The following is a 23,106-nucleotide window of genomic DNA, read 5'->3' on the forward strand; positions in this document are numbered from 1 at the left end:
CTGCTTCCAGATCTGCTGTAACAACTGCCGGCGTGAGCACCTGAAAACTGTTTAAAACAGTTTAAAATGCCCAATCGCCCTCGGGAATTCGCTTCCAGGTCGCGTCACTGCTGACGTCACCAGGAAGGTCATTGGAGGACTGTCAGAACTAGAAACAGAGCGTAGCGCAGGGTTGTGATCAAGGCTTTAATAAGCAAAATAACAGCACACAGCAACAGCAAGAGGAATAAGAGTACTGAAAAAAACAGTTCCAAGGTCGAAGATGACACCAAAGGTTCAATAACGAGGTTACAGGGTAGCCAAGGGTCAAAAACCAGTAATTCAAGTAGAAAGTTCCAAAATCGTCTGTAATAGGGAACACACAGCTTAACTAGCAAGCAATTTTTGAAGGGGTTACAGGGTTTTTATAGTGTTAGTGATCAAAGACCCCTCCACTTCACACCTGATCTCTTCAGCTTCGTATGGCAAGGATAGGGGTGAGGTAGGACAACTCCACCCCTTCTCCCTCTGATTAGCCACTCCTCCATGCTTCCTCCTGAGTACAGCCATACCCCTACACCACCAGGAATGTGCACGCTTTTGCCAAGTGTGCCGCGCATCAAAATCAAGGCCGAGAATAAGACCTACCCCACGGACAGGCGATCTTGCCACGAGGGAACTGCTGCCGGGAACCTGTCCCCTCAATGAGGTAAGTGGAAGTCCCCAAACCTGACAAGGACAGGATATCCCCTGCAGGGTCTCAGGCTCCAATAAGGCACTGATCACACACTGTGATCTCCATACAAATCTATAGGGATTTGCATGGAGATCACAGTGTGATCAGTGCAGGGGGATCGCAGGGATGAGAGTGAATTTTAAAAAACCTTAAATACAATAAATAATAAAAAATAAACAATAAAGTGAGCTAAGTGATGTCATTGTGACATCACTGTAGGGCTGCAACAACGAATTGATAAAATCGATAATCGATTATGAAAATAGTTGTCAACGATTTTCATTATCGATTAGTTGAATCGATTTTTATCGATTTATAAAATGAGTTTTTCAGAGCAAATGCTCTGAAAAACTCTCCTCCTTCTATAATCCGACCTCAAATATGCATCAGATTATAACACTAGAATCCAGATCCCCTGCAGCGCTGCAGGAGACCTGGATTCTCCTCCCTGTCAGCCGGTGGGGATCTGTGCAAAACGTGTAGACATCCTCCGCTTCTCCCCTCCTCTTCCGCTGAGGCTTCTATTACTGAACGCCGGCGTCACGTGACCTTTCGGTGCGGCTTCCATCATGGAAGCCCCAAAGGAACTGGAGGGGAGAAGCGGAGGATGTCTGTGCGCATCGCACAGACCCTCACCAGCTGCCAGAGAGGATCCAGGCCCCCTGCAGCGCTGCAAGGAATTTGGATTTTAGTGCGCTATGTGCGCAACCTCCGCTACTTCCCTTCACTTCTACCTGCCCCACCAGGGGTTAATATATCAACAGAAGAAAAACGGGGCAAATAAGCACCACTGGGTAGGCTGGAGTATTATCTTTATTTTTATGTTTATTTGCCCCGTGTTTCTTCTGTTGATATATTAACCCCTGGTGGGGCAGGTAGAATTTTTTTGGGGATCGATGAATTATGTGCATTCTTTAATTTGTGTTTTTTTTTTTTTTGCTGTAATATTTGATTTATTGTTTGTATTGTCCATATATTTATATATATTTATAGTGTATTGTGTATTTATTCTTTTTTGTCTATATTTGTTAAAGCATATATTTTTATACTGATTTTAGCACTGTCAGTTTTTCTTATATCAGGGGGGTATAAGACATATCTGGGGGTATAAGGCATATCAGGGGGGCACAGTGGCATAAAGGAGCTATAAGGCATATCGGGGGCACAATGGCATCTCAGTGGCATATGGGGGTACAAGGCATATCAGGGGGCATGGTGGCATATAGGTGGCTATAAGGCATATCAGGGAGCACACTGGCATATAGGGGGTATAAGGCATTTTGGGACACAGTGGCATATCAGGGGACAGAGTGGCATATAGGGGGCTATAAGGCATATCAGGGGGCACAGCGGCATATAGGGGGGTATAATGCATAACAGGGGACACAGTGGCATATAGGGGGCTATAAGGCATATCAGGGGACACAGTGGCATTTAGGGGGGTATAAGGCATATCAGGGGACGCAGTGGCATGTGGCATATAGAATGTATAAGGCATATATGGGCCAGAGTAGCATATAGTGGGGTTTAAGGCATTTCTGGGACAGAGAGGCAAGCTGGGGGGTGAGATGTGCATAACTGGGGGCAGGTTGGCAAATAAAGAAAATAAAAAACAAGAGGCATTTTTCATTAAATATGAAAAATAGTTTACATATTTACTAGTAAAACTTTTTGATATTAAAACTTAGTTTGAGAAATAATGTGTTTTGGGTTCTTGTAAGAAGGTGAATAGAGAAATGACATTGTGATAAAGAGATAAAAGTGTTAATGACACATCCTAATGTAAATAATAATTTTTTATTTGAAATAAACATAAAATTTGCATTTTTTTATCCGATTAATCAATTAATCGAAAAAATAATCTGCAAACTAATCGATTATAATAATAATTGTTAGTTGCAGCCCTACATCACTGGCGTTAATAACATGTTCAAGACGTCCCTAAGATGACCTCTAACCATTAAACTTTAAATACAAAGTTTTTTATAAAAATAATTATAATAAAAAAGAAAAAAACCTTACATCCCATTGCCCTAGCACAACATCTAAAAGGTATACCCCCTGCCTCCGTTTACAGCCCCTACCCTATGGGGTACTATATGTAAAGGATGGATATGGCCCTCTAGGAAAAAAAAAAGGATGTAGGTATTTTTGTAATCAGGAGATGCAGCAAAACTATTTTGGCTAGGTTTCTCTGCCGTGACACATACCCTGTGCAAAAAAAAATCTAAGCAACACAGACGCGTCGGTGAGAAAAAGCACAGGAAATAATTTATGCGGCCAACTTTGACAGTGATTGGTGGCCAAATAGCTGCATGAAGGGTCCCAAATACCCATGATATGATAGTCTGGGTTGTGTGCTTTACAGCAATATATTTTTGTGGTTATTTTTGTAATCCCATCATACCTAATGTAAAAATTCTACGGCTTTGTAAAGAATAATGTACACCTTATAGTATGTTCCCTATATTTTTCTATAAAACCCCATTCTGTGTGTTCTTCTGTGGCCTCCATAGCTTTTCTTACTGGGTGTACCTTACATGATATCCAGGGGCGTAACTAGAAACCTCAGGGCCCCGGTGCGAGAATCTGTTAAGGGCCCCTCCAACCCCCAACCCATCTATCTCTTTCTCACGATCTACCCTCTCCCTCCTTACCCCCCGCTCTCACGATCTACCCACTCCCTCCCTACCCCCCCTTCTCACGATCTACCTACTCCCTCCCTACCCCCCCTTCTCACGATCTACCCACTCCCTCCCTACCCCCCTTCTCACGATCTACCCACTCCCTCCCTACCCCCCTTCTCACGATCTACCCACTCCCTCCCTACCCCCCCTTCCCACGATCTACCCACTTTGTAGGTCACTTGCCGTCGCCGCAGCCGCCTGCCTCAGCGCTGCCCAGAGTGCTGTGTTGGGAGCGTGAGGCGTTTGTCTCGGGTGACAAACACCTCACGCTCCCAACACTGCACTCTGGGCAGCGCTGAGGCAGGCGGTGGCAGCGGCGGGGAGCGGAGGCATCCTGGATTTCTGTCAATCAGGGGGGCCCAAAAGTTGCCGAGCGGTCGTTTTCAGCAACCGCTCGGCACCCCTTGGGCCCCCCTTGGGCCCCCCTGACTGGCAGAACTCCAGGGCCCGGTCGCTGTCGCGACCCCTGCGACCCCTGTAGTTCCGCCACTGATGATATCCTTAGAGCTGAAGACTGGTCTTCTGAATCAACATTCTGCATCCCTTAAGTTATAATTATTTTACTATAGCTTAAAACTTACATAATATGAGCCTCCTGTCTGCAATAAAAATTCAAAGCTTTTGCTAACGTAGTGACATAAAGTCATGATTTTATTAAAGACAGGAGGCAAATATTATCCTACACTGGTTACTGATTTACTAACCCTCTCATATTTTTATTTTCTCATTTTGTCTTCTTATTAGGTTAATACTCATGATTACAGTTTCTGGATGCTTCAATCTACATCTTCCAAGTTTCGTCAATTGATCGTGATGCGTTTTTTTCTTCATGGATGCAAAGAAAGGAAGTTTTTCTGTCAGAGAATGTATTTCTAAGTATTGTTGTTTACTGATTGGTGGATGGATTTCTTCAGTAAAAAAAGCAAAAAAACAGATTAACTTTAATTCCTGCACGAAATTTTTAATAAAATTTGACTTTACGTCATTACATTAGCCAAGTCTTCAAACTGTTATGTTATGCACTACTTAGTATATCCTGTTTACTCATTGTTCAGTGCTGTAGAACACAATGGCAAGTGTATGGAGAGTTGAATGGAGATCACAGTGTGATCAGTGCAGGGGATCGCAGGAGAGTGAGAAACCATATATGTTTGAAAACTAGACACCCCAAGGTATTTCAAATGCTGACATTTTAACTCTTTCCATGCACTAATTTTATTTACCACCAGCCTTTGACAAAATCTGGTGGTATTTTTTTCTGTGTTTTTTTCCCCAAACACATTGTACTTCTGGTACGAATTTACAGCTCCTGTCAAACAGCACCCCAATATGTGCCTCGCAACTCATGAGTACTTTTATTTCTGCCATTAAGAGACACCCTATGAAGTGGATAATATTACACACAGGCATATATTATTAGTGTGTATATACATATAGCCACAAAAAATAGGAGCACTCGCAGGACTTCAAGTACAAAAATTTAGTTTAGGTCATATTTTTAATATATTTATATTATACATACAATCATTGCCAGACATGAGCAGTTTCAGGTGATTAATCTCTCTATTGCCAGACATGAGCACATTCAGAGAATTAACCCCTCTATTATCAAACATTTCACACACAGTCACACAATCAGACAAATACAGTTACATAAACACTTTCACACACGCACATACCTGGTGCTGGCTGCAGCACTGAGCTCGGTGTAAAGAAGGGACTCTGCCTCAAGAGAGGCTTCTGAACTTTCAGCCAAGCAGGAGAGTCGAGAAGACTCTTCTGATTGGCTGAGACCGCCTTTACTCAAAATTCTCATTCCAGGACAATGCATTGTCCTAAACTGAGACTGCCTTGGGACTTAAGAGGCCCATTGCTGGACTGTCCCGAGCAATCCGGGACATATGGTCACCTGACTGAGTATAATGATACCCCCATGCATGGGTTTGTCGGGTTATTTGGAAGGTAAAAGGCCACATTTGTGAGGTGTGCATTTTTTGGAATTTGGACATCTATTTGTGGGACATCTTTGAACCCAGCCAATTCGATTTACCGCATCAAACCATACATTTTTAAAAACTAGACACCAGTGGGCATTTAACATGTCAGTATTTTAACACTTTTCATGCAAAAAGTTTGTGAAGATTGCGCTAATTTTAGGATTTACCTAAACCTTTATATATATATATACATACACATATATGTGTATACATATATCTATATATGTAAATACATACATACATATATATATATATATATATATATATATATATACACACACACACATGTACACACACACATATATATATATATATATATATATATATATATATATATATATATATATATATATATATATATATATACATACACACACACACACACACACACACTTTTGGATGGTGACATCTGTTGGGAATTATTTCCTGTTGTTACCTTTAAACATTTGTCCCTCTAGCTTATGACTATGTTCTCTTGTTGTGGTAGTATTTCTCCTTTTAAATAAACGATCTTCCTTTATCTTGTTGATTCCCTTTAAGCATTTAAATATTTATATCAGATCCCCCTGTCACGTCTTTCTTCCATGCCTTTAACCTGTTCTGGTAAATTTTATCCTGTAATCCATGAACCATTTAGTAGGTCTCCAGTACTGTACACAATACTCCAAGTGAGGTCTCACCAGTGATCTGTACAATGGCATGAGCACTGCTCAGAGTTTGCAGTTTATTTATAAGTCTTATATGTGGCACAGTGCCAAAGGCCTTATTGAAATCCAGATACACAATGTCTACTGCACCACCTTGATCAATTACTTTAGTCACCCAATCAAAAAAATCAATAAGATTAGCTTGGTATATTGTTTTTGATCTTGAAACCCATGTGACTTCAGATGTTCATTGATCATGTCCTTTAACATAGTTTCCATTAATTTCCCCACTACAGATGTACGATTTACTGGCTTGTAGTTGCCAGACTCCTCCCTACTGCCTTTTTTGTGAATGGCCAGAACATTCGCTAATTTCCAATCCCCTGGGACGACTCCCGTTACCAATGATTCGTTAAATAAATCACTTAACCGTTTTGCTAGTACACCACCAAGCTCTTTTAATAACTTGGGGTGTATCCAATCAGGGCCCATCGACTTATTTGTCTTTACCTTAGACAACTGAAGTAGAACCTCCAAATGAGGTTCCTAACTGAGTTCCCTTTCCCTCATGTTCATTTGTAAAAACTGAACCTAAATATTAATTGAGGCAGTCAGCTAGACTTTTATTCTCTTCTACATACATTCCATCTTTTGTTTTTAATCTAACTAATCCTTGTTTTACTTTCCTTTTCTCCTTTATATATGAAAAAAATGTTTTATATCCCTTTTGCTACTGACTGGGCAATTCTCTCTTCTTCTGACCAGCCTAATAGAATTTTCTGCTATATTCAATAATATAACTTTTAAATAATCACATTTCTACTAAACTCCATTTAAATTGCCCCAGTCTGAAAAGGACTCCTCTACACATATTCTCATTTTAGAAAAGTCAGCTTTTCTAAAATCTAAAACTTTTGTTTTTGTGTGGTGTGACCCAGTCACTGTTCATATATTAAACCACCGACTGATGATCACTAGATCCCAAACTTTCACCTACAGAAATATTCGTTAACAAATCTCCATTTGTGAAAACAATATGGCCTCCTTACGAATTGGCTCCTTAACTACTTGTTTTAAAGATAATCCCAGTAGGGAGTTCAGAATATCTACTTTGGTTTTCCAGTTCATATCAGGGAGATTAAAGTCACCCATGATTATAACATCCCCCTTCACTGTCATTTTAGCTATTTCCTCCACTATCTAGTTCTTCTACTTGTCCTGGGGGTCTATAAATCACACCTACACGAGTTACTTTACTTTTGCCAAATTGTACTGTAACCCAAACCAGCTCTATGTTCTCCTCACCAACTTTTATGTTATTTTTCACATGTAGGGCCTTTCTTGCCCTTTACGTCTTTTCTATATAAAGAGTACCCCGGTATTGATATGTCCAAGTCATTTTTCTCATTATACCATGTTTCAGTAACAGCCACTATATTAACATTCTCAGTTGCCACTACTGTTACAAGTTCATGGATTTTATTCTCTAAACTACAAGCATTTGTAGACATGACCTTTAGCTTGTCATTTAACACTAAAGCTGCAATCACTTTCTGTTTTGGGGGTAAAATATATGCTTCTCCCTGTTATCTGTATAGACCAAGCCCCTAGATCCACCCACCTGGTGGTTTCTAAATCACCTTCCCTTTGTATACGGTCTTGCCCACTATTTATTCCCTCTCCCACTCCACTCTGTCTGCAACATGCCGAACCCGGGAGACAGCAAACCATTCGGTTGCTGCGATCAGAGCTGCAGATTTCTGTTTTCCTATTAATAAAATCCCCTACCACCACAACCTGCCTGGGCTTCCCTTCCTTCCGGATCCCCTGAACACTGGATGAGCTGCTCTCCCGGCTGTTAGGGAGAACAGCTTTTTCTGGAAAGCCCACCTCTGAGTCTGCCTCCCCAACATGCTCACTTAAATGGGCAAATTTGTTGGGATGGAGAAACTCTGAGCTGGCTTCCCTCTTCCTCTTCCCACCCCCACTGCAACCACATCTGTCACCCAGCTAGAGCAAGATTGCTCCGGGACGTGAGGTACCAAAAACACCTGGGATTGAAGGGATTAAGTCCCATTGTTTTTAAGAACTGTTTGCTTGTTTTGTTTTTCTTTTGTATGTCTTGTTTTTTGTAATTGTGGCACTGTCTCTGGGCTCTAGTATTAACATCCACAAACCCTAAGAGAGGATAACACGTTACCAAATTATTACCTAATTTCCAGAGGATATATAAATATTGTTTGCCCAGAGTGGGTTGATATAGATATATATAGAGATATTTTAATTCGGATATCTCAAAAAAGTGCATGGTGGCAGACTACCCGGGGGGATACAGGCAGGATTTGGAGGTAAATTTGGTATAACTTATGCCTTTTTAAGGGGTGAAATCCAGAGGCCTGGTGCTATTAACCCTTTCATGCCCATGCCCTCCACACAGTCGCGGCTTGGCAAGCAGTCCTGACCGTGACACCTAGGGTATCTAGTTTTCAAAAATATATGGTTTAATTGGGCACATTGAATTGGCCAGGTTCAAATATGTACTAATAGGGCATGGGCAGTTTAAAAGTTCAGCATTTATGTCACGGTCAGGACTACTTGCCAAGCCGTGACTGTGTGGAGGGCGTGGGCATGAAGGGATTAATAGCACCAGGCCTCTGGATTTACTAACTTGACCCCTTAACAAGGCATAAGCTATACCAAATTAACCCCCAAATCCTGCCTGTATCCCCCCAGGTAGTCTGCCACCACTCACGATTTTGATACCGGATTCGTGAGAAATCCGAATTAGAACATCTATCGCTATATATATATCAACCCACCCCGGGCAAACAACATATATATATATATATATCCTGTAAAACTTAATAACAATATGGTAACGTGTTATCCTCTCTTCGGGTTTGTGGATATCGATACTAGAGCCCAAAGACAGACTTAGATTATGAATATTTTAATAACAAAAATACAAAGATTACACAGTGCCAGAATTACAAAAAACAAGACATACAAAATAAAAATAAAACGGCAAACAGTTCTTAAAAACAATGGGACTTAAACACAGGGCCCTCACACACGAGTTTCTCCAATAAGTAGGCCTGCGGGAACTCCTTAAGTCCAGATGGTTTCTTATGATGTTGTTCCGATCAGAGTATATCATGGAGTTCTGCTTTGAGGTCGCTGCATTGTCCCTAAATCACACTCTGTTTCAAGAAAACCCCCCTCTGACCACATGACCGATTATATGACACCATCCCCAAGAATCGGGTCCCATCTTTGATGTGCCAATAAGTTATGGTGGGGTAAAGGTGATGGAAACCCCTCCACTTAAGATAGCAATGGAATTCCTATAACTCAGGGTCCTTATCTGTTAGGCCATGAATCACCACAGGGGTCCTTTGGGAAGATGACACCTCCAGCCAGAACAGATACAGAGGGCAGGCACAAAGAAACACATTAAATCCACCTCAGATTAACTCATGGAATGCTTAAACAAAGAAACTAACCACCTCTGCTGGGTTACCCTTCCATGCATCCACTACATTATGAGTTAATCATGACAATTTAAAAATGTGCATGCCCCAAACACCCAGGAAAACGCATACATGGGTGGTATCACTGTACTCAGGAGGTGTTACTACTAACATATCGGGATGTTGTGTGACAGTGACATATACCTGGACCTGTTAATTCATACCTGAATAAAATGTGTGCGGAAAAAATGCAAAAAAATGACTACCACAAAGTTTGAAAAAGACTGGTGGTAGAATTAGTTCATGGAAAGAGTTGAAATACTAGCATTTGGTGTTTCAAATGTTACTGTGCATTAACAGGGCTGTCAGACTCCAGCTGCAGTGTTTAATGATTTTATTAACAGATCTTCTTAAAACATACTGTATAAACTTGAACTCCAACTTCTACTCAGTGCACATGTGTCTCATCCCCTTAACTACATCCTGGTTAACTGCAGTGCAACACATATTAAACTCCCCCCCTGGAACCAAACCCTCTCTTTGGTTCCATACATATTGATACATTTGGGGTGTCTAGTCTTCAAAAATATATTAGTGATGTCCAGTTAATGAACCAAGCATTCTTTTGAACTGATTCTTTTCAATATACTGGCTGAATCAGTTCAGTAGACTGAACGACTAATTGGTAACAGTTCAGTTTGTAAATCATTCTAGGGATGCACCGAAATGAAAATTCTGGACCAAAACCGAAACCGAAAATTCAGGATTCACTTGGCCAAATGCGAAAATGATATATATATATACCATATTGGCTCGATTATAGGCCGCACCCTAAAAGTTAGGTGCTTTTTTAAAGAAAAATTTATATTTTTAGAAAAAATACACATTAGTGGAATAGTAAAACACTGTTCTACCAAACATACTGTATTTTAACATTTTTGGTATCTGTTATGCAGTTAGCCAACATATATTACATACAAACAGAAAACCAATAGCCATTTTAATGCACCTTACGTATAGATATGCCCCTCTGCCCCCAGATATGCTGCCACTCTGCCCCCCCACATATGCTGCCACCCTGACTGCCCCACAGATATGCTGCCACCCTGACTTCCCCCCAGATACGCTGCCACCCTAACTGCTCCCCCAGATATGCTGCCACTCTGCCCCCCCCCCCAAACTTAGCAATGCAGACTCCTGGGGTCTAGCTGGGCCAGCGGTGGACGTCTGCGTGATTCGCTTTGACAACTTCCTGTGCAGACAAGAGAGGTTGTTTAATCGCATTACGAAGACAACCTCCCCTGCCAGCACTTCCCACTGCGGAAGTGCTGGAACCAGACGTTGTATCGTACAGATGTCAGGCGTCCACCTGCTGCAAGAGAGTAGGATCTAGTTCCCCTGCAGCACCCCCACTGTCAGGATCCACCCTGCCTGCCAGGACTATGCACTAATTGTTCACTACTTATTGACGCTCATGTTGTTTTACAACCACTAGTGATCGCCTCTCTCTCTCTGGAGCACCCAGACCTCGTTATTGCAAGCAGCTGGGCCTTGTTACCTGGATTACCCTGCCTTTATGAACCTGCCCTGCCGTTGTATTGAAGACTGTGGACCATTCTGCTGTGGCTTTGTACCTGTACCGTTCCTGGTTACCTGCTTTTGTGTCCTTATCAAGTGGACTCCCTGCTTTTGTGTCCTTATCAAGTGGGCTCCCTGGCTTTCGTGCCCTTCCAAGTGGGCTCCCTGCCTTTCGTGCCCTTCCAAGTTGGCTCCCTGCCTTTCGTGCCCTTCCAAGTGGGCTCCCTGCCAAAAGACTTATTACCGGTATTTATTTATCCTGCCATACGTCCGGTTTCTTGCTTACAGACTGTATAACCCTTATTTGCTTGTCCTGTCATATACATACAATACATCACATTACCTAGATTTCTGCTTATGGTGTCTTTTTTGTATATCATGCATCGTGGGTTACAGACCGAACCCCAAGTATCCCCTGCACATGGGCTCCTACCCGACCTGATTACCTGAGTCCTGACACCCTGCTCATAACCCTCCCCACCCCCCTAACCTGAACTGCAGATCTCTCACTCACAGACTACTGCAGGGGCTGGCTGTGTGAGCAACTTCTCTTGTCCCGCCCCCAGGGGAAGAAGGAAGGGAGCATTCACATGACTCTGCTGAGTTCCTGTTTTTCCTGTCCAGTACAACAGACGCTGCTTGCATAGTGTGTGCGAGAAACGCACAGGTAAGCAGCCTGGCCCCTGAGGACGATTATTTCCGGCCGTTTTTTTTTTAATTCGGCATTTTGCCGATAATGCCCTTTTCAGCCGATATATTTCGGCCACCGATATATCGGTGCATCCCTATCATTAACTACACTGGTAGTATCATCCTAGAGTAAGTCATCTGCACAGTACACAGACTCAGAGATCAGGTTACAGCTCATCAGTTCACTGATTCAGACTACAGAGCATATTCAAGTCATCAGTATACAGTACACTGACAATTATACTTTTATAACTAAATACAAGATTAATCTTCACTGCCCCCATGATTTAGATTCCCTTTAGTTTGCACCCTTTTACCTTATGAAGTTAATTAACTCCTCGGTCCTTGCACCTAAATTAACCCCCTAACTCTGCACCCTAACTTTCAGCACCCCAAATATTAATCTTATACTTACTATGAGTTTAGTTGCAGAGCAGTGTGGACACATTTTTCATTACTGTAGAATACATTGGTCTGTAATGCAAATAAACAAATAATCCTTATTAAGCAGGTAGGAGGATTCATAGACTATAATGAAAAGGGAGTGACTGGGAAGCAGTTACTGCTGTGAGTCACATTGAGTGAATCGATGAAACGGTCCATTTCAATGATTCACTCGAAATGAACAGAAATTAACAACTTCCCATTACTAAAATATAAGGTTTGATGGGGTAAATTGCATTGGCCGGCTTCAAAGATACCCGAAAAAGTAAAAGTCAGAGTCCTTTCTCACCATATTTTATACCTTTTTTTAGTAGTAAATTATATGATACAATCAAAATAATGACATCTAAAGAAAACCCTTGTCCTGAAAACCAGTGGCTTCGCTACAGGGGGGCACTTCCTTGGATATTCCTTGCCCCCCCTGTTGCCCCCCCGCCGAATTTGGAGCCACCCAGGTCAGTCCCGCAATGGGACTTTAACCCCTTGACTGCTAACGACGGCATGGTGCCGTCGCTAGCAGTCCCAGTCAGGTGCTAACGACGGCACCATGCCGTCACTAGCACTACCCTACCTTGATGGAGGTCTGTGGACCTCCATCACTACCTACCCCCTCAAACTGAAGGGCATCACCGGGGCCACCCGATCCGGCCGGTGACGTCTCGCGCAATGACGCCATGACGTCACCGCGCAACTTTATTAACAACTGACAATTGTCAGTTAAAGAGGTATGGAGGCATGCTGCTTAGATGCCTGTATCTCAGGCATCTAAGCAGCTACAGACCCCCAACATATACTGATATTAAGTTAAAAAAATAAAAATGTAAAAAAAAGTAAAAAAAAAAATATTTAAACTTTAACTTTAACTTTAACTTTAAAAAAAAAAAGGTTTAAGTATTCTAGCTAAATGATCACTGTGGTAGCCAATGTTACCACAGTGATCATATAGCTATAAAAAGTCACATTCCCTTTTTAAAAATGGCCCATACTAATTTTTAATCCCATGATCCCTTTGATCATGGGGTTAAATTTAGCCAACGGTAGAGGGAGGCAATTTTTGAAATCCTGATGAACTGCAAATATTAAAATCAGCCAGTTAGCCTGTGTGGTACGTGAGTAACCATCTCATCCCTGGAGCTCCTTTCATTTTTACTGCAAAACTTATTTTTGCTGTAAAAGTGATTTTTTTTTCTCCCTTTACCATCATTTCTTTGGGATTGTATGGTGTGTGCTTCTGCGAGTGAATCTATGGAAAGAATGGTGTGTGCTTCTGCGAGTGAATCTATGGAAAGAATGGTGTGTGCTTCTGTGAGTGAATGTATGGAAAAGTATGGTGTGTGCTTCTGCGAGTGAATGGAGATATGAAAGGCGTGTGAATGATCAGTAATTAGGGTTGAAGCCGTGACGTGGCATTACTGCTCACGTGGGAAGTTAAATTATGGCACAAAAAGTACACATTTGCAAGAACTACACCCCTTGGCGCATCAAATGAGGGGCTGTATGTGTTTCTAGTACAAACCTGGAGTGCGCAAGACACAAATGAACATGTCGCTATGGTTAGAAAAAACATATTTTCTAGCCAAAGCGACATATTCCATCATTATTTGTGCACTCAACTTTTGTCCTAGAAATACGTGTAGCCCCTCATTTGAAGCTCCAAGGGGCGTAGTTTCTCAAACTGGATGAATTGTCCTAATGAGGGAGACCATGAGTTAATGTGTGGATGAATTGTCTGAATGAGGGAGAGTATGAGTTAATGTGTGGATGAATTGTCTGAATGAGGGAGAGTATGAGTTAATGTGTGGATGAATTGTCTGAATGAGGGAGAGCATGAGTTAATATGTGGATGAACTGTCTGAATGAGGGAGAGCATGAGTTAATGTGTGGATGAATTGTCTGAATGAGGGAGAGCATGAGTTAATGTGTGGATGAATTGTCTGAATGAGGGAGAGCATGAGTTAATGTGTATCATAGATGTATAATTGTGGAAGGGCAAAGATGGCACTAGCAGGATGTTTGAGCCTTGGGGACCAAGATGGCACAGGCAGGGTGTATATGGGACAAAGATGGCAAATCTTATGTGTGTTATCTGGGTGCTGGCCAGGTTCTATGTGTGCAGTGTGGACGCCAGGGCTGACTTTGGGGTGTGCAACCTGTGATCTATGCCTGAAATTTAGGGGTTTTAAATATACCTTTAATGCTGTGTTTTTATGTGAATTCCAATTGATCTATACGTGCAAAGCTGGGTTTCTGTGTTATTCTGTAGATCCATATCTGCTATGCTATGTTTCCATACATTATTTATGTATATCTGCAAATACAGGGTTTGTATGTCTTGTTCAGTTGATTAATGCAATGCTGTTTCCAGGTATTTATTTGATCTATACCTGCAATGCTACGTTTCATATATTATTATTGTATACCTGCAAATACAGGATTTGTATGTCTGATTCTTTTTATTCGATATATACCTACAGTGCTGAGATCACAAGTGAATTTCAATTGATCTATACATGCAAAGCTGGGTTTGTGTGTTAATGTGTTGATCTATACCTGCTATCGGCAGCAGGGTCTAATATTTATATATATATTTATATATATATCGGCAGCAGGGACTAATATTAATATATATGGGCAGCAGGGTCTAATATTTATATATATATTTATATATATATCGGCAACTGGGGCTAATATTAATATATATGGGCAGCAGGGTCTAATATTTATATATATATATTTATATATATATCGGCAACTGGGGCTAATATTAATATATATGGGCAGCAGAGGCTAATATATATATCAGCAGCGGGATCTAATATTAGGCCCTGAAATCATTTAGTGCAAAAGTTAAGGTATTGTGTTGTTTAAAGGATTTCAAGGATTAGTCGTACTAAATTGTGGCTTCAGGCTTCCCATGTAGAATGATCAAGTATTGTAATGTCCAATAACAAAAGTATCATTCAATAGCACATTACTTTTGGCAATATATATATATATACCGGTGTGTGTGTGTGTGTGTGTGTATATATATATATATGTGTGTGTGTGTTTTTTCAGTGGTATGATTTAATGGTGGAAATTATTAATGCCCCCCCAGTTTGACTGTGGTATCTTGTGTGCCCCCCCCTATATTGTTTCTAGAGTCGCCACTGCTGAAAACACAAGCACAGCAGAAATTTTAAAACAGCCATTGTCATGAAGGGTACAAAAATAGAATCAGCCATTGTCACGAAGGGGTTCATTTATGCATCTTTCCAAACAAAAACATATACCATAGGCCTATTATGGCTTTGTATGTATAGGTAGTGACAGACTCAAAATAGCGGGTGCCAAAATAGTCTCCAAGCAGACGTGTTATGCTCTGTCCTAATAGTATTTCACCACAACTGTGTTCATGTGCAACATACATACACACATGATATTTTAAAAACATATACTTGTATTATGGCTAAATCATATTCCAGGTTGTGTAAACCTGATGTAACAGAAAGCGCTACTTTTTTAGCATGTTGACCTTTTTAATATTTTTACAGTTGCTACCGGGAGATATGGGATTTTCTTGTTTTATTAAACATCGTGTGTCGCTGAGAAGTCAGTAGTCAAACATCAAGCACACTAGCTAGTAGCTGCAGACCAAGGAACTTACACAGTATCCGACATCATACAGAAGGGTCTCCTATTGGCTGTCTGTGAGCACACTGATTAAATAAACTCTTGCCAACTAAAAGACATGTAAACAGGAGACAGTGAAGGTAACACTTACAACAGAGTGCAGTGTGAGGACATTTCCACTTAACTGATATTCCAGAAAAACAAAAAGCTGAAATGTCAAACCCATAAAAACAAGGGCATAATTCATGAAGTCTTAATACTGTAAAAGAAAAAAACAGGCATCCATTGCTTGCACCATATATGAATTGTAGAAAAACTTAAAGATAAAATACTTGACAATTTCTCTGTCTTTGGTTCTCTATACAATACATAAGTCTTAATAATATTTTTCTATCAGAAAAAAGGAAGCATAAATATGATTATTGCTTTTTAATTCTGGGTAATGCCAGGTAGAACTTGAATTTGAAAGATGTTCATTTATGGTTTTTTCAGTAGTTAAATAAGTGGAAAATAAATACTGATGCTGACCTTAACCATGTTGGACTACTTTTATGATAAACATGGTTTACACATAACCATACCTGGGAACTCTCCAGGTTTGAACTGGAGAATTGCGGAAGAAGCACCAGTTTTCCGGGTTAACACCGGAATCCTCCAGGTATGGGAGTCAACAGGAACTGCCCACTGACGTCAATGGGCAGTCCCGACCGGGTCCTGCAAGGGTAGGCTCCAGGAACCAAATAAGGCATGAAATGTCAGCATGACAAGGTCTGTCTCATTATGACTAATAATACTAATAATAATGATATAACAGCAAAAAAATAGATACTATTGGTCACTGACGTATATGCTATTATTAGTGAGGGATATGTTTTCAAAAATAAACCTCTGACCACAGGATTCCATAAACCAATAATGTAAGGGGAAACTAATTAATAGCAATGTTGAAAACGAACATTTGCCTATTAAATTACTATTCTTTGATAGGTGACATATCTCTCAGAACTGATTTTGTAAAACTTCATGCAACAGAATATTCATTAGGTGACATGCGGTGCTATAATTGAAATGACAAATGTTTTCAACGAAAAACGGAAAAGCTCCTACCTGTGAGGAGACTCCGGATCAAAGCATGTCTTTGCGACATCTGTGATATTTGGGTTACAGCAGTCACCACCATCGTAATGGAATGTTTCACTATTGCTATCCATATCGCACACACCATTTTGCTTCTTCTTTGACAGACCACTAGCACCGGGACGGCGGCAGTCACCACCGTCATACCCAGTGAGAACATGATTACACTTTGGGTCACAATTTACATCACCAATCTTGCTAATTTCACAATTTGTAAGGATAAGGCGATTACGAAGGAAAGAATCATTCCTTTCAAGCACATGTAAATCCCATGTGATGTTGTATTGGCTAAATGCCTCATTTAGTTTTTGATGTTGGAGCTCAATCTGATCTTTTGTGACTGTTGGGTTCTCATGGTTGTCATCGTATACATTGATCACTCTATATTGTACAACTCTCGGTTGGCGAAATCTTCCAAGTTTGTTATAACTAGTGATCACATCCAAATTGTCACAAAGAGTTTCCCCACATGGGGGTGGCTCTAACATTGTATCCAGCAGCAAACCATGTTGATATATATTTTCTGTATGAGGAAATTTTCCATCTTTTATGGGAGACCAATTGTATTTCACATTTTCAAAGCTATCCTGAAGAACAAGTTGAGGTAGAAAGGTGCTCTGTCCATGTGGTTCTTGGTCCATATCACTCATTATTTCTTCCTGTGTTCGTACTGTTTTCCAGAGGCTTAACTGTTCCAGGTAGCCCCTGAAATTATGATTTAAAGCATTACCCCCAATCATAAGAACTTTACATTTTTGTGTCAGAGGGCTGAAGATAGGGCCAACTTGCTCACCACTTATAGCTACTTGAGCCCCATTAACATAAAATTTGATCATATGACCATTATATGTGACAGCAAGATGTACCCATACATTAGGGAGGTAGTTGTGATGAGCAGTGATGGTAGTAACTTTTCTTGCACGATCGGTCTTCAAAGAGAAGAAATAACGTGGATCTCTTGTACTCTGCTCACTCAATGCCTTTATTCCAAGAACCCATCCACGGTCGTGAGAGGTGTAGGAACATTTGTCATAAAGTCCTAAGTGCCACCAAAGAAAAGAGATATAAATAAAAATGTCACATTATATAACATCAATGCATATTCAGTCCAGACTATATGTAAACAAAAAATAAGAAAAGTAAACTTAAACTTTAGCATAGTATTATTACAATACAAAACGTTATGTAATTCCATTATTTTTTAAATGATTAATTTAAAATATTTAATTCTATTTTCAAAATGACATCCTATTTCATTAGGAAACACTAGTTGCACACAGTTTTGCTTAGCCTTTTCCCAATCTGCAGTTCTTGTGTGGAAGTTGAAGAATTTTGCTGATTCTGGATGTCAGTACAATGATCTTTACCTCATTGCTTATTCTGCTGATAGCAGATAAGATAACACTACAATCACCTGTCTACCTCATTTCTTAGTTTACTTATGTCTTGTTTGTGTCTTGGAAGAATGTGTACGTATGGTATGTTTTCGTGTGTTTTCTTTGCTCTAAGTGCCTAGTTGCAAAAGAATCAGAGTCCGCCACGACAAAGGACAAGTTGTCCCTTTCTTGACCTTCTGTAAGTAAAGATTTCACATGTCTGGGGGGGGGGCTATTTTTCTTGACCTCTTTAAACCGTGTGTGTCAGCAAATCAAAGTAAATATACCAACAGATGGCTAGACAATATGCTAATAACTGTTTGCGCTTCTTTGCCTATATATTGTTAGAAAATTAAGGAGGGGGAGAGAAGTCTGCGAACTGGACTCTCCCCTGTGCGCACTTGAATAAAGAAGCTCTTGCTTACTCAACTCATTGAACTGGTGTCGTCAGATTTCTTGCCGACATTCACACTTGTAACATTAAAAAGTTTAATATCCCTGCCACCAGGGATATAACAAAAAATAAACACCCAAATATAGGCCGCAAAAGTTAGGTGCTCTTTTAAATAAAAAAGTTTTTGCCCCCCCCCGAGATATGCTGCCACTCCGTCCCCAAGATGCCCCCCCCCACCAGACTTACCGGTGCAGACTCCAGGGGGTCTTGCGGGGCCGGCGGGGGACATTTACGCATAACGCGTATTCAACTTCCGGTGCCGGCACTTCCGCCGTGGGAAGTACCGCCAAGGAAGATTGTTCGCGCAGACGTTAACCGGCAGCAGCGATGCGAGCATAAACAACCTCCGCTGCCAGCACGTCTGCAAGATGTGCTTTAAAATCTCCCTTGCCAGGACTCTCCCGTGGGAATTCCCGGCAAGGAAGATTGTTAAAGCACATTGAGTAGACGTGCCGGCAGCGGAGGTAGTTCACGCTCATCGCCGCTGCCGGTGAACGTCTGCGTGATGCGCTTAGACAATCTCCCGTGCCGACACTCCCCCAGTGGGAAGTGCTGGCAGGGGAGGCTGTCTGAGTGTATCCGAGAGTAGGATACGGGTCCACTGCACCGCTGCGGGGGATCTGTATCCTAACCCCGCTGCCTGCCCGGTGTCCCGGGCGTCGGGTGCTAGACCCCGAATATAGGCCGCACCCCCTTTAGGCTGCACGGAAAAAAGTGCGGCCTATATTCGGGCCAATACGGTATTCCTGAGGCAGAAGCTGCAGCTCCCCTAATCTAAATGGGAATGTTTTCAGGGCATGTGCATTGGGCTCTGAATAGACCCCCATCCGGAGTGTTCACCAACTGTGACGTAACCAGAGTTCCAGTCTCCCGGGGCAGAAAAAAAATTTAAGCCCCCATGTAACCCTTCCCCGCTGTGACAGATATCAAGTGTTTACATTTTGCTAAGATGCACTGTTTGATTGCGAGCACAACCCCTTATGAAACAGTTAATGTAACATAGCTGTTCTGATATATACCGTATTTTCGATTATAAGACGACCCTGATTATTAGACGACCCCCCCCAAAATCTGAATAATTATTTAGGAAAAAAAGAAAAGGCCTGAATGTAAGACGACCTATAGGAAAAAAGTGAAATATAAAACAAAAAAATATTTTTTTCTCAATCATAGTTTTTATTAAATATGAAAAAAATATGATCCCCAGGGTCCTTTTGTCTCCTCATTCACTAAACCACACATCCCTTTTCCTTCTTCCCTGTAGTTCAGGTATAGATCAAATAAAAAAACACATGTAAACAGCACTTGCATGTGTAGATCAACTGAACAAGACATACAAACCCTATATTTGCAGGTATATATAATGGATGGAAACATAGCATAGCAGGTATAGATCAACAGCATTTCACACAAACCCAACTTTGCATGTATAGATCAATTGAAAATCGCATGTGAAGGTATAGATCTAATAAACAGAATCAAAGATCCAAATCCTATATGTCCAGGTATACAATAACAATGTATTGAAACATAGCATAGCAGATATAGATCAACAGAATAACACACAAACCAAGCTTTACAGGTACAGATCAATTGGAAATCACAGGCATAGATCACAGGTTGCACACCCCAAAGGCCAGTACTGGCATCCACATTGCCCACATAGAACCTGACCAGCACCAAATTACACACACAGGACTTGCCATCTTTGTCCCCAAACAGCCAAGCCTGAGCAAACTTTGTCCACAAAGAGACCAGCATGAGCAATCTTAGCCCCCAAACAGCCCAGCATAAGACACCTTTGTCCCCAAACAGCCCGCTCTGAGCCATCTTTGTCCCATAAACACCCTGCCTGCACCATCTTGGTCCCTAAGGCTTAAACATCCTGCTTATGCCATCTTTGCCTTTCCCCAAATCACTGATACATCTATAATACACACAAACACCTACACAGTCATTCACGCTTTCATTCATTAATTCATTCTCCCACTCATTCACACATTAATGCATTCATTCTCTCACTCATTCACACAGTTCATCCACACATTAATTCATTTTCCCACTCATCCACACAATAATTAATTATCCCATTCATCCACACAAATCCTTTACATATATTCATTATGCCTTATATTCAATGCATTTTCAAAAATCATTCAAGTAATTCATCCACATATTAATTCATTCTCTTTCATTCGCACAATTCATCCATACATTAATTATTCATTCTCTTACTCATTATCATGTTTTATTTCAATATACTTACAAACCCCCTTTCTCACTAGCTACCTCTCCCCCTTTCTCACTATCTTTCCCATCTCCCCCTTTCTCACTATCTTTCCCCTCTCTCCCCCTTTCTCACTATGTACCCCCTTCTCACAATTTTTCCCCTCTCCCTCCTTCTACCTATCTTTCACTTACCCTGCTGACGTCATGTGGCACCCCTCTGTCTCTCCTCTGCTCCCTGCTGCCTATTCCATGCGCCCCTTTGCTTTCTGCACCGGGACAGCCTCACCATTTGCCCCCTATAGATACGCCACTGTTCACCAAGGCAGAGCTGAAGCTGACTGGTGGTAAGTATATCATGTGGAAGGAGATGTGTTCAGCCAAACATATCTCCTGCACAGAAAATACCCGGGAGAAGGGGCAAATGCATAAGGGGAAATTCTGCAGGATCCTCCTATACATTTGCAAGTGGAACAACATGGAAATGTGAAGGGAAATTAAATCCTTTAGACTGTAAGCTCGTTTGAGTAGGGCCCTCCTCACCTGTTGTCTCTGTTAGTCAATTTGTTATGTTACATACTAGCGCTACGGAATTTGATGGCATATTTGATGGCAGGAGTGTCTCTTTAAAATCATTTAACCACTGCCTATGTTAACTACTAAATAATTAACCAACAAGTTGGTATTACCATGGGACTGGGATAATGAAATACTATGGATAGTTGGTGGCAGTGTTCTAAACAGTAAACACATTTTCAAACACTTCACAGAATGCAGGTTTTTTTTTACGTTAGTCATAATACTAATACTAATAATATTTCAATGAATTCATGCTTGTAGTACTACAGTACATTCTGTTTGTATGAAAGTGCAGATGGTTTCCCCTTGCAACCATAGGACAATGCGCTGATGTGGGAGATACTATGTAAAAACATATTTACACACCACCCATATAAAATATTGTGCTCACATAGCAAACCACGATTTAGCAGAAAGATCTAGCATATTTCTTTCATTTTGCTACAACTGCTGATAGAGGTATTTTTACGCAACACTTACCAGTTAATTTTCTGGTCAGCAGGCATAACACAAAAGACAAATTATCCTTACACTTTTCTGATATATATATAAATAAATAGACATTCTATCATTGAAACTGTAAAATAAATTATGATGTCTTACAACTTAATATATACTAGAATTAATTTGATGTTAATGAAAATAAAATTTATTTAAAAAAAAAGCAGAACACGAGGTTGAGTGATTGCAGTAATGTATTTGGGAATTGAGCTCAGACAGCACTAAAATTATCTGATGGTCCCGCATCCAGCTTCACTTTGTGAGGCATCTCACGTTTTTTTACCCTTCAGACATGTTTTATTGTTCTCCATCATGTAGCCCTAATGGTGCCTGCACTATTCTAGGCAAGCAAGAAATGTTTTTGTAAATGTCTCAGGAAGTGCATTAAATAATTGCAAACGGTATAATCACCATGGACATAGTTCAAGTTATAGAAGCCTAATACTTAGGTTATAAAAAAAGACACAGGTCCATGAAGCTCAGTCCCACTTTAGGGATATAAAGTGTAATGATTTGGTGAGGTAGGATCCCGGATGGCGGAGTGAGCCAGGCCAAACAGGAACCAGAAAGTCAGAAAACCAACCTGGTCAGACAGGTGATCAGGATTAGGCGAATCAGAATCCAGAGACGAGGTCAACAAGCCGAATCAATACCAGACGAGCCGAATCAGAGAGACAGGAACGAGGTCAACAATCAAATGCACAAGCAAGTAGCAAAATACACCAACCAAGGGTGATCAGAAGAGGAAGGCTAGGTTTAAATAGGGAGAGAAGGAGGCGTGTCCTGCATGAAGAGGTTATAAGGTTATAAGAGCACGTTATTTGACCACACGGTGGCGCTGTGGTACCTGTTTGCTTAAGTACCACCGCTACCTGGTCGTGAAGACGCCAACCAGGTAGCGGTGGTACTTGCTGCCCGGGAAGCCGCTGAGGAGGAAGTGTCGCGGGAGCAGCCATGGAGCGGGAACGGAGAGGGAGGTAAGTCCTTACAGTA

At 41.1% G+C, this 23,106-nt stretch overlaps 1 protein-coding gene and 1 long non-coding RNA gene across 2 annotated transcripts in view; one reads left to right on the forward strand and one right to left on the reverse strand.

Moving 5' to 3' along the window:
* Positions 1-23,106, reverse strand: part of PAPPA (pappalysin 1) — a 492,315-nt gene that overhangs the window by 415,224 nt on the left and 53,985 nt on the right. The window contains exon 2 of the mRNA XM_053473077.1: positions 16,948-18,016. Within this exon, the coding sequence (XP_053329052.1) occupies positions 16,948-18,016 (1,069 nt within the window). The remainder of the gene's footprint in view (positions 1-16,947; positions 18,017-23,106) is intronic.
* Positions 1,293-4,395, forward strand: LOC128503062 (uncharacterized). The gene is made up of 2 exons (XR_008355196.1): positions 1,293-1,509; positions 4,147-4,395. It is a non-coding gene; the product is annotated as an uncharacterized LOC128503062 (long non-coding RNA).

This window comes from Spea bombifrons, chromosome 8, assembly GCF_027358695.1.
Source record: "Spea bombifrons isolate aSpeBom1 chromosome 8, aSpeBom1.2.pri, whole genome shotgun sequence".
NCBI lineage: Eukaryota > Metazoa > Chordata > Amphibia > Anura > Pelobatidae > Spea > Spea bombifrons.